We start from the raw sequence: 15,504 nt of genomic DNA on the forward strand, positions 1-15,504 counted from the left end.
CTACAGGAAAGGTGGGAGGGACTCTTGATCAGGGCGGTAGGGATAGGAGGGGCAACACTTTTAAACTGAAAGAGGGGAGATTTAGATGAGATCTAAGGAAGAAATTCTTCCCTGTGAGGGTGGTGAGGCCCTGGTACAGGCTGCCCAGAGAAGCTGTGGCTGCCCCCTCCCTGGAAGGGTTCAAGGCCAGGTTGGACGGGGCTATGGGCAACCTGGGCTAGTGGAAGGTGTCCCTGCCCTGGGCAGGGGGTTGGAACTAGATGATCTTTAAGGTCCCTTCCAGCCCAAACTGTTCTATGATTCTATGATTCTCTTTCCCCCTGAGCTGGCAGGTGCTGCTCACAACAGTAGGCGCAAAGCTACGTGCTCCCTCAGTCAGTATGATGAGTTTGCTGTGGTTGGGCCAGTGAGGCAACCCTGTACTCACTAGCCTCTGGCTGCTGATAAAAGCCCTTATCTAGTTCCACACCTGGAATGTGACGCTGTCCCAGTGGCCCTCCATGTGCTTGCAGTTCTCCTGCAAGGTCTCTATCTCATGCTGCAGAAGCATCGTGCTGCTTTTTTTTCTTTTGCGTTGCCCTCCCACCTACCCCAAGCAAATCATCCCTGGCAGGGGGGCTCCAGGGTCAGGGAGCTGCAGCACACCCAGGGATGCAGAGTGTTCATGCAGGAAGGACTCTGGCAAGGCCAAGTGCTCCAGGTCCACCCCTTCCCCCTGCAATTATACCCGTTCTCCTGACACATAGTGTGGCAGCCTCCCAGCTGCATGGCCAGATGTGGTAACTTACTCCTACCAGATGTGTGCCCATGTCCTTCTGCATATCATGCGATCCAATACAGAGAATCTTCCACCCTGAGACTAGTAGAAGCCAGGAGATCTCCATGGTTTTGGTGCCAGGTAGAAGAAGCAAGGATTGTTCCCTCCATTTTTGTCAAAAAGGAATCAGGACCAGAGGTAATCCAACATACTACAGCCCACACCAGAACTAAAACCTCAAACACTGGCACTGAGTCCAGCATCGACAGCAGTTCCCAGGACTGCACCAGAAACCCCACAGTAGACAGATGCCAGGCAGCACCTGCTTCAGAGAACAATACCCTCCCCTGGTCTAGGCTCAGCCACACAGAAAGAAAAAACCTACAGTTTGGACAAACTGATCCCCACTGCTGATGCTGAACAAGTGTCAAAGACACAGACACATAGACCAGCACAAGAGGAAGTTGGTTATTACAAGAACTAGCTCTTCATTTAATTTCACTGGAGACTGCTGCCTGCTTGCTGGAAAGAGCTGTGAAAAAAATACATGTGGCAACCCCACAGAGCCTCACCGAGGAGCCTGGGTCTTCAGCTGCTCCTACCTGCAGGGATCAGACCAACGCTCCCTCTCCACAGCGTCTCACGGCTGGTTAAATGATGGTCAGGGGGGTCAGAGCACACTTACAAAGTTGGGCCCAGGTGGTGAGACAGGGCCATGGCTTGGCTTAAGGCTCAGAGCAGTTCCTTGTCTCCAGGACACTGAATGTTGTAGCAGCTCAGCAAGAGGTGTTTAGAGGGCAGATGTTATTTCCATAGGCAAAGAGACAACTTCCCAAAGGAGTAAGCAGAAAGGAGATGGAACAACGCGGAGGTCCTCCTGAAGAGCTGTGGGCTCCGAAGTCCTGTGCCTGTGGGCACAGGGTTGCTGCCCAGGAGCCTGCTGACAGTGAGAGCTGCATGCCACAGCAAGACTAACTTGATAAGAAAGGATCTTGATTCAAAGCCTCATGGAAGGGGAATGTCTTAAAGACTTGACAGGAGAGATTGCAGGTGATGGTCAAGAGAAGGATGGTCACAATTTTGAGGGACAGCTTGGGAGCTGAAAGGGACTGAGGACTCTGGAGAGACAGAGGCAAGGAGTCCTCTGGCTTGGTGGAGGCTTGAGGACAAAGGCAAGGACCAGTGTTTCCCAGGGTGGCATGCAAAAAAGAGTAGTGACAGCCCCCAAGTGCTACTGGAGAAGCAACTGGAAAAGAAAGTGAACACATGGAAAGTGTCTCGAGGAGCCAGTGGTAGTGTCGAAGTCCCCAGCATCCAAACCACAGCTGGAACTGATGGCAAACGCATCCAGGGACAGCAGAGACAGTAGAGAGAAACATCTGCTGAGAGCCAGGCAGAGCATTGCCAGGTCCTTCACTGACCTAAGGAACTAGGAGTTTCCCCAGGGAAGAGAGGGTGACACATTTTACAGCCTTTGTGGAAAATTCCAGCCCTACTTAATCTCCTGAGGCTCCTGTAAGATTGTGACACAGGGAAAGGGACCAAACAGGAAAGAATTAAGAGGAAAAATGCCTCTCTTCTGGCAGCCACCATGGCTGTGCCAGGAGTTAGCAGCGGCAGCTGCGGAGCAGCCAGCCCTGCCTCCCCCTCCTCCGGCCGCCTCTATAAACACGCAGGGCTTACTCAGATTAGAAGGGAACAGGGCAAAAGACAACAGAGTCTCTTTTGTAATGAGGAAGGATTATGGCATCAAGTGACCGGCTGCAGCTCCCAAGTGGGTTTCAGGCTCCTTAGCACACCGTGTCTGTCAGGTTCAATCCCCCCATGAGCCAAGGAGGCGGGCCGTGGTGTGGGCCACAAAGGACCCAGCGAGGACACGTGCGGGACCAAACCTCCCCAGCCTCCAGCGCAGCTCAGGAGCCCATGACTGTAAGTATCTAGTCCTCCCAAGAGCAGATAGATTCCTTCCAAGGTCCATCTTCCTGCCTATCCGTGACCTCCTCTCACTCCATCTGTCCGCTCTACCTGCTTGCTCTCCATCCTTGCGATAGCTGCTCGTGTCCGTTTGCTGTCGCACGCGGTGGGTTACGCACCTGAGGCAGGCGTGCTGTTGCGGGCTCTTGGTTGTTGTGGATTCCCACGGTGTGATTAGTGTCAGTCAACCTCCGGGTGCAATGGTTAGTCCAGATGGATCGGGCAGGAGGATGCAGGCAGCGGCAGGCAGCAGCTCTCTGGGGTGTGGGGTCTGCGGGTGCTGCACAGGGGATGGCTCTTCCTCCCCATACCGACTCCAGTGTGCCAGTGCTGTGGTGAGTCACTTCCCACCACCTACCTCAACCCCAAATGGTCCCTTGAGTGTGTCAGCTGCTGAGTGACATCCCGGGACAGTCCTGCAGGCGGGCAGGGAAGTGCCTTCACCATTCAGGGCTGGAGGAAAAAGCACTGGGAAAAGCCCCATATCCTGTGCCCGAGCAGAACTGCATAGAGGTGCGTGACATCCATTATTTACATGGACAAGAGCTGAAGTTTTCCATGTTTGGTAAAAAGTGACTCTCTATTTGAATTACGCAATAAAGAGTCTCCCTGAGCGCTTTCAAGACCCAAAGCATAGAGAAAACAGCCAACTTTCTGTAAAATTTATGGGTGTTTGCATACATTTCTCATCCGTATAGCCCATGTGTGTGCAGTCTCTAGGGCAGTTAAAAACCACTCTTTCAAGTCCTGTGCACTGGCCAGAAATACATATGGAAACGGCATGAATGTACACGAGGCAGCTGGGGAGCCTTGGGCAGGGCAGGTCCTCCCATATAACCTGTGAGAGGGGACTTGCAAAGAGTTATGACAGGGAAACCCAAAGGAGGAGCAGCATGGAAAAGCCAAAGCCAGGACAAAGATGCCATTTGGTTGAAGTAGCCAACAAACCAGAGTTTGCTGGTTTTCTTCACAGCACCAGCAGACTGGGACCTGAGTTGTCCCCACCTGACTGTAGGTCTTTCACTGAGATGCTTAAATGAAGAGCATGGACACTAATTTACCTGCCTCCAGCTGCTGCTACAGAGCAGTAAGGTCTGAATTGTCCCTTAAAGTGCTTCTTTGTCTCCATCACTCAGGAAAGAGCCCAAGGCCCCGTAACTATGAGCATTATTGCCTCTGTTAAATAGCAATGTCTAATATTCTGGTAACATGTTAAGATTTAGAAATGCCAATAGTTTCACACTGGATAATTATTTATAAACCAAGGGATCACTCACCTATCTGCCTGGCATGGATTACATGAAATGAATCAGCAACCTAAGGATTTTTGGTCTGGTTTTTGGTCTGGTTTTTTGTTGGTTTTTTTTTTTACAAATTCAGGTTTATACGAATGTAAATTGGATTATTAATTGATGATAAAGAATTATTTATCTAGGGTTAGACTAGAAGTGCAATGGGGATGCTGCATGATTGGGAAGCATTTCATGAGCCTGAATGCCTTTTTTCATTCAGCGTGATTTATTGTGCAACGTATGGTTGAAGGAGAGGGGAGGTGGAGTTACTGGAATTTGTGCTCTGTGAGCCTGGCCAAACTCCATCCCTCAGTTCTCTAACAGGGAGGGCTGTTCTGCCTGCAGGACTAGGACCAGCACAGTCCAGATATGGCCCTCAGCCCAAATTTAGACAGCTACACTTGTTGGGCAAGTGCTACCAAAACTGTCAAATCTCCAGGGGTACCTTCATCTGGATCAGTACCAAGAAATCTCTCCTTTCCGGGGTTATTCTTTCCTTTGTTTGTTTGGGGTTTTTTTTGCCAGCAGTATTCCGGGAAGACACTTCCTAACAAGTAGATTTACAGAAACAACATATTTGAAGGAAATACTATAAAGAAAAAAAAAAGGGGTAGGCAACTTTGGAGTTTGTGACCCTGAGAATTAACCTTAAACAACTGTTTTCTGGAAGGGAGTGGCACGTGGGCTCTGTCCTCTCCAACCAGCCAGCCCTGCTTGAATGCTGACAATCAAACACTAGAAACCAAGGGCTCCACCAGAAAGTATCTATCGTTGTAACGAGCTCCCATGCAGCTCAAAGACAGGAAAAAGCAGGCAAGCTCATCAAATTAATTGCCTACCATCAATTTCCTACTGGTTCTCTATGTCACTGACTTTATTTTACCTGTCTTTTGATCTCAACTCATTGTTTCTTTCTCTCTTTCTCTCATCCTTCCTTCCATCTTGCTTGCTTGCTGGGACACTTGCGGTGTCCCTGTCACCTCCCTCTGTGCGACCTTGCTGGCAGCTTCAACATCTGCTCATTTTGTGTCTCCACGAGGACCTGTAATGACAGTGACATACACCAACCGTGTGGCTGACGCCCGCCTAGGCACCTTCTCACAGCTCCTGCTCCAATGGAAAGGAAGTATCTACAAACTTCTCTACTCTGAGTTCCTGATTTTCATCTCTCTCTACTTCACCATCAGTCTTGTCTACAGGTAAGCACCCTTACACAGCCCCTCACTCTCAGCCTGTCCTGAGCGGGACAACTGAGCAAGGAAGTATTGGGACAGTGGTCGTGGTGAAGAGGAGCTGGCCAGCACTCACCAGCCACAGGAGGAAAGGAAAGGTCCTTCCTCGCTGCTCCAGTATGGCTCAGCAGCTGACAAATCTCCTTTTTTCTGTCCTGGGAAGGAACACAGTTTCTCCTCCCTGGGATGAAGAGTTGTATTTGATGACGACCTACAGAAGAATAGGGTATAGATCAGTGAAGAGCAAGGATGAACCAGTATTGGAGATGTCTCACAGTGGGGAGCTTTAGGAGAGAGTTTCCCTCGTTACATAACAAGCAATATACATTTTTGAGAGCAGACATCAGCTCTGGGACCACAGATCCACGATGAGGCAACTATACCCTTGGCTGGTCTGGTTTTGGTGGGGAAAGACAGGGAGCTGCCCTAGCTGGTTCAGTCACGGAGGCAGGGAAGCAGCTCTAAGAACGAGACAGGAACTCACAGAAGAGCTTGGACTGATGTTTTGCAGGATATTAAGTGAACTGTGGTGCACATCCAAGCTCTCTGGCAAACCCTTGATAGCACACAGCACTCTCCTGAGTGAGAAAAGTAGGGGTGGTCCCTGACACAAGGCTGCACCACTTAGCATACGCTCTGCCAGTGCCCACCTCTAGCTCCTCTGGCCTGGGCAGGAGGGTGTTTGGGGGAGGTGGGCTGATGTCCCAGGCTCGCCTGGGCTGCTCACATCGTCCCCACGGCGTGGCAGTGCTGTGACTAACCATCCTGTGACTACCCTTCCCTTGCCAGACTCCTACCCCAGCAGGCCGAACAAGGCACAGACTCTTCTTTGAGGCCGATGCTTCTGTTTCTCCCTTTTAGGCTGATCCTGAGCGAGAGCCAAAGGCTGATGTTTGAGAAGCTGGCGCTCTACTGCAACAGCTATGCTGAGCTAATCCCCGTGTCCTTTGTGCTGGGTAAGGAGCTCTGTCTGGCAACACACAGGGAGGGGAAAGGGACAGAATTTCTTCTCCCTGGGTTGGTATAGTTCTGCAGGCAGGCAAGATTCGCTGAGCAGATCCCTCCCTCTGCCTTTGTAAAACTCCTCAAGCAGAATACATCGTTCTGTGTTGCAGCTCAGGTATTGCCCCCAGCACACCGCCAGCACTGTCCAGATGTACTGTGGGTTCTGCCAGGAGTGCAGGCACCAAGTAGCACTAAATAAACCGTGAAACCCAGACTCTTAACTTTAGAATAGAGATCTGAATTGCCCTCCAGGTACGCCTGTGCCCACGAGCAGTACCAGACTTCCTACACATGAGCATTTACATCTCCCACTCCTTTAGGACGGCTAATTTGCTCAGCTCACTCCTAGGTTTCTACGTGGCTCTGGTGGTGTCTCGCTGGTGGGCTCAGTACGAGAGCATCCCGTGGCCTGACCGGATCATGAACTTGGTCTCCTGCAATGTGGATGGGGAGGACGAGTATGGGCGGCTCCTGCGTCGCACCCTCATGCGCTACAGCAACCTGTGCAGCGTGCTGATCCTGCGCTCGGTCAGCACTGCTGTCTACAAGCGCTTCCCCAGCATGGAGCACGTCGTGAGGGCAGGTCAGTACTGCTACTGCCTTCTGGCACCGAGAAGACAGCAGAACCGTGCTGCTGTTTTGGGGAAAAAGAGCCTTGGAAAGAGCCACACGACCTCCAGACTGGAGACAGGCTAGTGCTGCAGTGTGCTCAGCTGATGTCTGCAGCAGGTGCTAAGCACCTGCTCATGCCCTAGCTCTGCTCTTCTGAAAAAAAATCAACCGTTTGTGCTTCCCCATTGCACGGTATGCTCATTCCTAATAGTGGCTGGAAGGCTTGTTTGAAAGATGAAGGGTCTCTGCCCAAATTTTTTACATAAGGAGAGTGTCGAGATCAGGTTTGTGAATGCAGATATGCTGCAGGGCCCAGGGCAGCCCTGGCTGATCAGATTAGGGTGACTCTGGTGCAGCGACTTCACTTGGGAGCTGCTCGTCCTGCACTGAAAGCATGTGTGGGCAAAGAGTTCTCTGTAGTAAATGACCCTGGGCACAGATCTATGGCAGAGCACAAGCAGCCCCCTGCCAAGTGGTATGTTTGTCCTCCCTCAGGGCAACAGTTTTCCACTGGGCAGGTGGGAATTGGAGCCTCAGACCTCTGACCTTAACTGCTAGGCTCCCTGAATCCTCTCTGAAGATGTTCCTCAAGTACAACATGTCCCAGTCTGCCTAAAGGGAGATGTCGCACCTGCCCTAGTCAGCTGGGTTCCCTTTGCAATCCAGAGAGAAAAACAGGACACAAGTTATCCCATTCTCAACAAATATCTATGTACACCAGGCAACTGCACCCTCAGCAGTACTTTATCTCCCTGCTGACTGTGATCTGGTCGGATATGCTGCAGACATCCAAAGTGAAATGAGATAAAACCTGCCTCTCACACTTCTATAACTCAATGTTTTAACAAGTAGGCTTGTCCTCCTCCTATGTGTCTCCCGAAGGCTGACTGTGTCTTTGATGTGATTTTTAAGGAGAGCTAAGGTGACCACCTGAGATTTAGATGTTTTCATTTCAGAAGAGATCAATTCCTTTCTGCCCTCTATAGCCATCCCTCTCTCATCTGCTCTTTTCCACCCAGGCCTCATGACACCAGAAGAGCACAAGAAGTTTGAGAGCTTGAATTCCCCCCACAACAAGTTTTGGATCCCATGTGTGTGGTTCTCCAATCTGGCTGTGAAGGCAAGGAACGAGGGGAGGATCCGGGACAGCGTGCTGCTCCAAGGCATCCTGAATGTGAGTGGCAAAGGCAATAGGCAACTGTTTGAGATTCTCATCCAGCCCTCCGGGTGGAAATACAGGGATTTCCAGAGTCAGGCAAGGAATAGGAATGGTGAGGTAGGACAATGAGCCTAGTCCCTGGGGATATTACTAAAACTTTGATGGGAAATTCCCCCACTGCCACTCTCCAGCCGGTGACAGAACAGAGAGTTTTCACAGCCTGCTGACATGGTAGCAATGTCACATATATCAGAGGTGAGGGGAACGTGACATCTTTTTCAGGTGTGGGACTGGGAGGAAACATGGGTCTCACATCTAGGTGTGGTAATGGGAGACACCCACATGGCAGGTCCTTGATCAGCCTCCCTCCAGCCTTCACACGCTGCAGAGCCACCAACGACAGTGGCCAGTGGAGGTCTCTAGGACACAGATGAAAAGCTGCAAGGAAGCACGTTATCTGGAAGGGACCAGGAGAGGTCAAAAGCATCCCCAACAACCAAGGTCCCCATAGAAAATTTCACTATTGAAGACTCTTAGATAGTCCTGGGAAGCAGGTCATGCTCCATAGGCAAGACCTGGCAACAATCACAGAATCACAGCATCATCTAGGTTGGAAAAGACCTTGAAGATCACCTAGTCCAACCCTTAACTTAACATTGACAGTTCTCAACTACACTATATCCCTAAGTGCTGTGTCAACCCCAAAATCCCTGTCCAGCTGCCGAGAAAAAAGGTCCAGAGCAGCTCACCCTTCCTGGTATTCACATGCAGGGAAAGTCACACTGTTTCTGTTGCCTGGAGTGAGATTCATCTGCCCAGAGAAAGATCTCCCTCTGGGCTATTTATCTAGACTCACTATATAGTCAGGAGAGAGAAATGGATGCTCCTGAGACATTCTTTGCCTAACCTGTTGGCTGCTCATTTTGTGAGGAGATAAACTCTGCCTATGAAGTGAGCTCAGAAGGGATCTTGGGCTCAGACAGAGACCCCAGGGAGCAAGGAGTTCCTCCAGGGCAAGCGTGAGACCCTGCTGGTGGTCTGCTGGGTGACACTTGGCACCAAGGGAGCAGGAATCCTGGCTGAGCCCCCCCAATTCCAGAGGAGGTTTGAGCAGGAGGGAACAGGCTGGAGCAACAAAGGGCAAGGAGATGCAAAGTTATGCTGACAAGCCATTCCTCTTCCCCACTGCAGGAGCTCAACACCTTGCGCAGCCAGTGCGGGCGACTCTACGGGTATGACTGGATCAGCATCCCCCTGGTCTACACTCAGGTGAGAAGGGATCCCCCACAACTATTGCTCTGCTGCCTGCCTGTGCACACATTTACACCCGTACCTGACCCACACACCAGCCACCGGGACCCCTCATCCCCACCGACACACGTCGGCTCTCACATACGTAGCTCAGCAGCACACACCCAGCCCGGCCTGATTTCCCTAACTCCGACACAGCCACCGCTACAGCAACACCCACTGTCCAAGGGTAACTAACCACCACCTGTGCCACACAGGTACACGGAAAATACACACAGACCTACTCCCTGCCACCGCCTTGCAGGGAGCACGTCCCTGAAGCAGTTTCTTCCTACTCAGCAGAGCTGAGATCCGCCCTCAGCTCTGATGGAGTTGTGCCACGTGTGCACGTGTGCTCAGCTGTTTAATAGCCCTCTCGACACAAACGCAGATGCTTCGGCACCAATTTGCTCCTTTGTCTCCTACAATCCAGCTGCTCAGGTAACACTAACGCACTCTACCATGAAACCAGAACTGCTTCTGCTCATGCAGTGCTGAAGGTTAATGGGGAACACTTTGGGAAACTATATTCCTCCACAGACCAGTGTCCTGCGTACAAGGAGCAAAAGCAATATCATAGCGTGTCTTTGCTCTCTCTGCAGTACACAACCCTTTTTTCTTTTTTTTTTTTCCTCAGAAGTGCCCATCCACAGTGCAAAGTCTATCTTTCCAGGCACTCTCCACCCTGCCCATCATGAAACAGCTTTGTGCTGTTCACTGCAAGGAACTGCAGGGCTAACTCGAGAGTCTTGTGATGCCGGGTGTTTGTTTTGAACCCCCTTGCTTGTTGCGTCAAGAGACCACGCGGAAGCCTCAGCTGCTTTTAATTTGGAAAGGGGAAGTTTCCAGTCCCGTGATTACAGAGAAAAGCGCAAAGCTCATTGTAGCCTGAAATCTGGGCAAACAAGCAGGGAAATATAAAAGAGGCCCAGTGTGAGGACCAGGAAGGAAGGAGCTAGTTCAGAGCTGGCAGCACTGCCAGGGTTCCCATCCCTGACTTGGAAGCAGCCTGCCAGCATGGACTGAGCCACGAGGGGCTCAAGACAGCTTTTAGTAGAGGCAAAGACAAGAATGAAAAGAGCTCACAGCATCCCTTACTTCAGAAACAGAACAACCACGCAGCCATGTGTCAGTTATTTAAGCTCTTTCCATCCAGGATGTCACAAGCATTCTTCTGCCACTGTCTTTCTGTGATGCCTACACAGATGTCATTCCAGGGACAGCATGGAATGAAACAGAGTGTATGGAACAGCTAAAGGGAAAAGGGCATATTTAAAGCTTTCTGCAGTGAAAAATGCATCTTCCTGCAAAAAGCAGAGGAAAAGCCTGTCCTAACTGAATCCAAGGCTTTCAAAAGGCTACAGAGCCAGCAGCTCACTGCTGTTCAGAGATGTGTGGGGTGAAACTGAAGAGATGCTGGGAACTCAAGCTCCTCTGGTGTGTCCCCTGGCATCTTTCCTAGGTGGTGACCGTGGCTGTTTACAGCTTCTTCCTGGCCTGTCTGATCGGGCGGCAGTTCCTGGATCCAGAAAAAGCATATCCTGGCCATGAGCTAGATCTCTTCGTGCCTGTCTTTACATTTTTACAGTTCTTCTTCTACGCTGGCTGGTTAAAGGTAAGTCCAAGAAAATACGTCTGGAGCTGGAATCTGACCCAGCCAAGAGTTTTTCCTAGTGTGTGCCCACCAGGGACCCAGCTGTGTTCTTTGGCCTGTGAGCAACATGCCAGGTGCTGGCAGACAAAAGGGGAGTCAACAGGGGCTGAGGGTTTGCCAAGACCTTCTCAATTTCCAAGTGTCTCTCTCTGGAGATCAGCTCCCCATTTCCTAAGCTTTGGTCCTGACTAGTTTGGGGAAAGAGAGAGGCAGTGGGCTATACTTGACCTGTAGTGGTGGTCCACAGTTGCAGGAAGGCTATGAGAGCAAGTGGCAGTTATCTGTGTGTATCAATGAAGGGTCTGGAGCACATGTCTTATGAGGAGCAGCTGAGGGAACTGGGGGGGTTTAGAGACCTCATCGCCCTCTACAACTCCCTGAAAGGAGGGTGCAGAGAGCGGGGATGAGTCTCTTGACCCAAGGAACAAGCGACAGGACAAGAGGGAATGGCCTCAAGCTGCGCCAGGGCAGGGTCAGACTGGCTCTTAGGAAGTATTTCTTTGCAGAAGGGGTTGTTGGGCGTTGGAATGGGCTGCCCAGGGCAGGGGTGGAGTCCCCATCCCTGGAGGGGTTGAAGAGTGGGGTTGACCCAGCGCTGAGGGATCTGGTGGAGTTGAGAACGGTCAGGGTGAGGTTCATGGTTGGACTGGATGATCTTCAAGGTCTTTTCCAACCCAGATGATTCTGTGAATGTCTCCCAGCCACTGGCAAGTCTCCATTTTTAACCCACCACTTTTTGGGAGGAACAGCATTTCTCGGAATTCAAGGGACATCACACTTGACTCTGCCCCACCAGCCCTCTCCCTGCAAGGAAAGGGGCAGGTATGACTGTGATGACCTGTGCTATGCACTCTCCACATGCAGGTGGCCGAGCAACTCATCAACCCTTTTGGGGAGGACGATGACGACTTTGAAACCAACTGGCTCATCGACAGGAACCTGCAGGTAAAGTGAAGGCAGGATCCTCCAGATGAGCGCGACCTGCAGAGGAACAGAGGCAGGACTGCACCTGAGGGTTTAACAAGCCCCATCAGTGCAGTCACCAAGTTCTCCTGCGACACCTCTGCCGCCCACCTCCCATGCCTGCAGCGGAGTGGAGAGTCCCTGTTATCCTTATGCTTTCCTGAGGTGTTGGTGGCTGCATGTTTAGGAGGCCTGAATCTCCAGGGGGAGATGGCTGGGAGAGCAAGAGGAGAGCATAAGGCTTCCCAACAATTACAAGGGTGAAGGGGGCCAGCTCAGTGTTCCCCCACAGCAGCCAAGGAGACATCCCAGGCTCCTGGAAGGAGACGGGGCAAGACCTGTGCCAGAAAGACACACACACACACACACCAGGGAAGACAGGGCTTTTGGCTTATCTTTGTACACAGAGACCAACTGCAGCTTTAGTCCGTGCTCTGGCACACAGGACAGATCCAGACTGCTTGTTTCACACCCTCGCTAACTTTGAACAACACATCATTCCTGCCTCTCCCCAGCTTTTCCACCCTGTGTCTTTATCTAAAACTGCCGCCTCTGCTTTCTTCCATGCAATAACTCTCCACCTTCAGCCCTTCTGTCCTCGTAAGCATATTGTTTTCCAGTCTCCTTCAGCATCATTTTCCTTCTAATTAATCAAATCTTTTCATGTGAAAAACAACCCAGGTGACAGGAAACCACATAGCAAACTTGCCTCGCTTCCATGCTACACTGCTTCCTCCTGCCCCACATTCCTTTGTCCACTGAAAACAGGCCCACGTGACGCTGCTCACCCCGTGTGACATTCCTGCTGTCCCCCGCAGGTCTCTCTTATGGCAGTAGATGAGATGCATCAGGATTTACCCATTCTGGAGAAGGACCTTTACTGGAACGAGCCTGACCCCCAGCCGCCCTACACTGCAGCCACCGCCGAGTACAAGCGCCCATCATTCCTTGGCTCGACTTTTGATATCAGGTGAGTGCAGCCACAGGGGGTCAGAACAGAACTTACACCTTGGATCAGGTCTTGTGTGGGATAGACTTGAGGAGTGAGAGTGAGCAGTAATACCTTTCTCCATAATCTGTGAAATCTTGCTCTAAGATGCTTTTAGGCCCATCCAAAGACAATCAATAGTCAACATCCTCCACAGAAAAAGATGCCTCTGATCTCTGACTCCCTTCCCCTCTACTACAAGCAGCCCTGTTGTGGGGTGCCTAACACACCTCTAATGGCAATATAGGAAGAGAGAGGCTTGCCCCTGGCAGCAGCATTCCCTGTGCTGCCAGCCTCTCCACCAGAAACCACCTTTTTGCTCAGAGCCCCTTTTGCCTTTCCTCAGCATGCAGAAAGAAGAGATGGAGTTCCAGCCCCTGGAGCAAATTAAAGAGAACGAGGAGGCCAACCACTCCACACCGTTACTGGGTCACCTAGGCCGCCTCCTCGGCGTCCAGTCACCAAACTTTTCCAGGTCCTCTTCCCGGATGAACCTGCTGCGCAGGCGAGGAGATCCCACATCCCCCTTCTCCCATTACACGTACCAAGACATGGGCAAGTCTGGAAGCCCTTGCAGCATCAACCAGCCAAGGGGAGACTCCAGCTCACAGGAGCAGTGGGACAATGAAGATGGAAAACTAAGGGAGTTTGATGCCTTCATGTCAACCCCATTTTACGAGAGACCTGGTTTCTACAGTGCTCCACAGACACCCATCAGCTCTATCCCCATGATTTTCCCTTCCAGACGCCAAGGCCGCAAGAAGCCTCCTGCGCTCTCCAGCATTGCCGCATGCTCCACTTCTCTTCGGGATGTCATTGTCAACTCCTCACCTTCCAAAGTCAGCGATACATATAAGAGCCAGAGTTCCCTTGGCTCAGGTGCAAAGGAAACATTTATTTGGCCAACAGATCGGGGCAAAGGTCCTGACGCACTCGTAACTGTAGAAGAAAAGAGCAACTCTAATGGTAAAAGCAGAGAAGCTGTCACCACAGGAAGTCCGGGAACTCAGTCAGCAGCATCAGACAGCCCTAAATTCCCCTTCTTAGCAGAATACCCAGACCACGAGATACAGGGTAGCTTCAAGAGTCTGAAGAGCTTCAAAGCTTCCCACCCACCCTGGCTAACCCTGGAGAACACGGCATCAGCCACTCCCAATTCCGAGCATTCAAGTGCCTTTCACACCCCCAGTAACAAAACCCCTGGAGGTAGTGCCTCCCTCTGCTTCTCCTTCACTCCTGTAACATCTCCAGTGCTGGAGAGATCCCACCCGGGGAACGTTGGCCTGGACACTCACAGCCTAAGTTTAGAAGATGCAGCCAGCGCTCCAGACCAGCACCCAGCAGAGGTTTCCAGGAACACAAGAGATAATGGAAACGGAAGCACTGCTACTCCCCCTACGAAAGAGCCAAGAAGAGCAGAGAGTCCATCCCCCAATGACTCCGGCATCTCTCTAGCTGAAGGTGACTACGTGGGGCTGATGGAGGTGATCACGGAGAGCAGCGAAAGCACGTGTGAAGAGCAGATAGATCAGTACAGCTAGAGACCGAGGGGCACATGCAGTTCTGTGGAGGTACCTGCTGTATTAGTGATATCGCAGTATCTTTACACCTGGCCACACCGGCACTCGCCCAGAGACAGGCAGGGCAGCCAAACCACCTACTGCTGGAACACGCAGCTAGAGCCCAGCCTAGGCTAAAGCTAGCACTAAGGACACACTGCTACTGGCCTCAGGTACAGCACCAGGCACAACTTCAGTGTTACAATAACAAAATAAACCAACCCCCTCTCCATTTCTAGCAAAAGAACAAGTATGGCTTTGAGTGTTAAGCAGTAGCTCAGCAGGCGCCAGCCTGGAGCGCAGTTGCAGCCCAAACCCAAAGAGAACTACAGTTAATAAAAGGATTCCTGCCCCCTCCTCATCACAGCAAGAAACAGAACTTGAGCTTTATGTTAACATTTGTCACAAGACCCATGACAAGTCTCAGGCAGGACTTGGCACTACTGACAAGGTACTCCAGGGAAACTAAGGGACAGAAGCAAGTCTCATTGTTTGTAATGCAGACCCACGGTGCTTCTCAAAGTCACGTCCAGCTCGTGTTTTCCAGCACTGGAAAAGCAACGGGGTAAGGCAGGGCAGGTCCCTACCAGTACAGGTGGCTGCACCCAGTGGTATTTGCCCAACACATTGCTTCCTTGTGAAGTTCCACAGCACACCTGCCACTGGTTTGACAGCACTCAGAGAAGTCATCTGGATGGTAGCAGACACCACATAGCTCTGAGTTTTTACTGTCTTCCCTAAGAAAATAAAAGCAAGGCTGAAGGCCAGGACCATCTGTTTCATTTCCTCATTTCAGTTTCCATGCAACAGGAATTTAGAGAAACCACAGAAGTTTTCCTACTTCTGCCTTCAAAAACAGCTGCAAATCTCTCATCTGACAGGGGGCACATGACAAATTTACCTCCCACACCCCTTCTGATGCCTTCACAACAGCTGCCTCCCCTCTCCGCCTTCCCAGTACCGCTCCTAGACTTGGGCAGAAGTCACCCTCACCTGCTACAACTCCCAGTCCCAGTCCT

The 15,504-nt window shown here is 51.3% G+C and overlaps 1 protein-coding gene across 2 annotated transcripts; it reads left to right on the forward strand.

Moving 5' to 3' along the window:
* Positions 1-609: 609 nt before the first annotated feature.
* Positions 610-15,260, forward strand: BEST1 (bestrophin 1). 2 transcript variants are annotated; one of them, XM_074884342.1, is made up of 10 exons: positions 610-2,686; positions 5,063-5,222; positions 6,117-6,211; positions 6,610-6,843; positions 7,892-8,046; positions 9,223-9,300; positions 10,784-10,936; positions 11,840-11,920; positions 12,757-12,908; positions 13,273-15,260. In XM_074884342.1, the coding sequence occupies exons 2-10, from the start codon at positions 5,071-5,073 to the stop codon at positions 14,465-14,467; spliced, it is 2,295 nt and encodes a 764-aa protein (XP_074740443.1). In that variant the 5' UTR covers positions 610-2,686; positions 5,063-5,070; the 3' UTR covers positions 14,468-15,260. The 2 variants fall into 2 exon arrangements, with proteins under 2 accessions (XP_074740443.1, XP_074740442.1); XM_074884341.1 differs by lacking the exon at positions 610-2,686 and having other exon boundaries at positions 4,908-5,222.
* Positions 15,261-15,504: the final 244 nt, after the last annotated feature.

The sequence above is a fragment of the Strix uralensis genome, chromosome 15 (assembly GCF_047716275.1).
Source record: "Strix uralensis isolate ZFMK-TIS-50842 chromosome 15, bStrUra1, whole genome shotgun sequence".
In the NCBI taxonomy this organism is placed as follows: Eukaryota; Metazoa; Chordata; class Aves; order Strigiformes; family Strigidae; genus Strix; species Strix uralensis.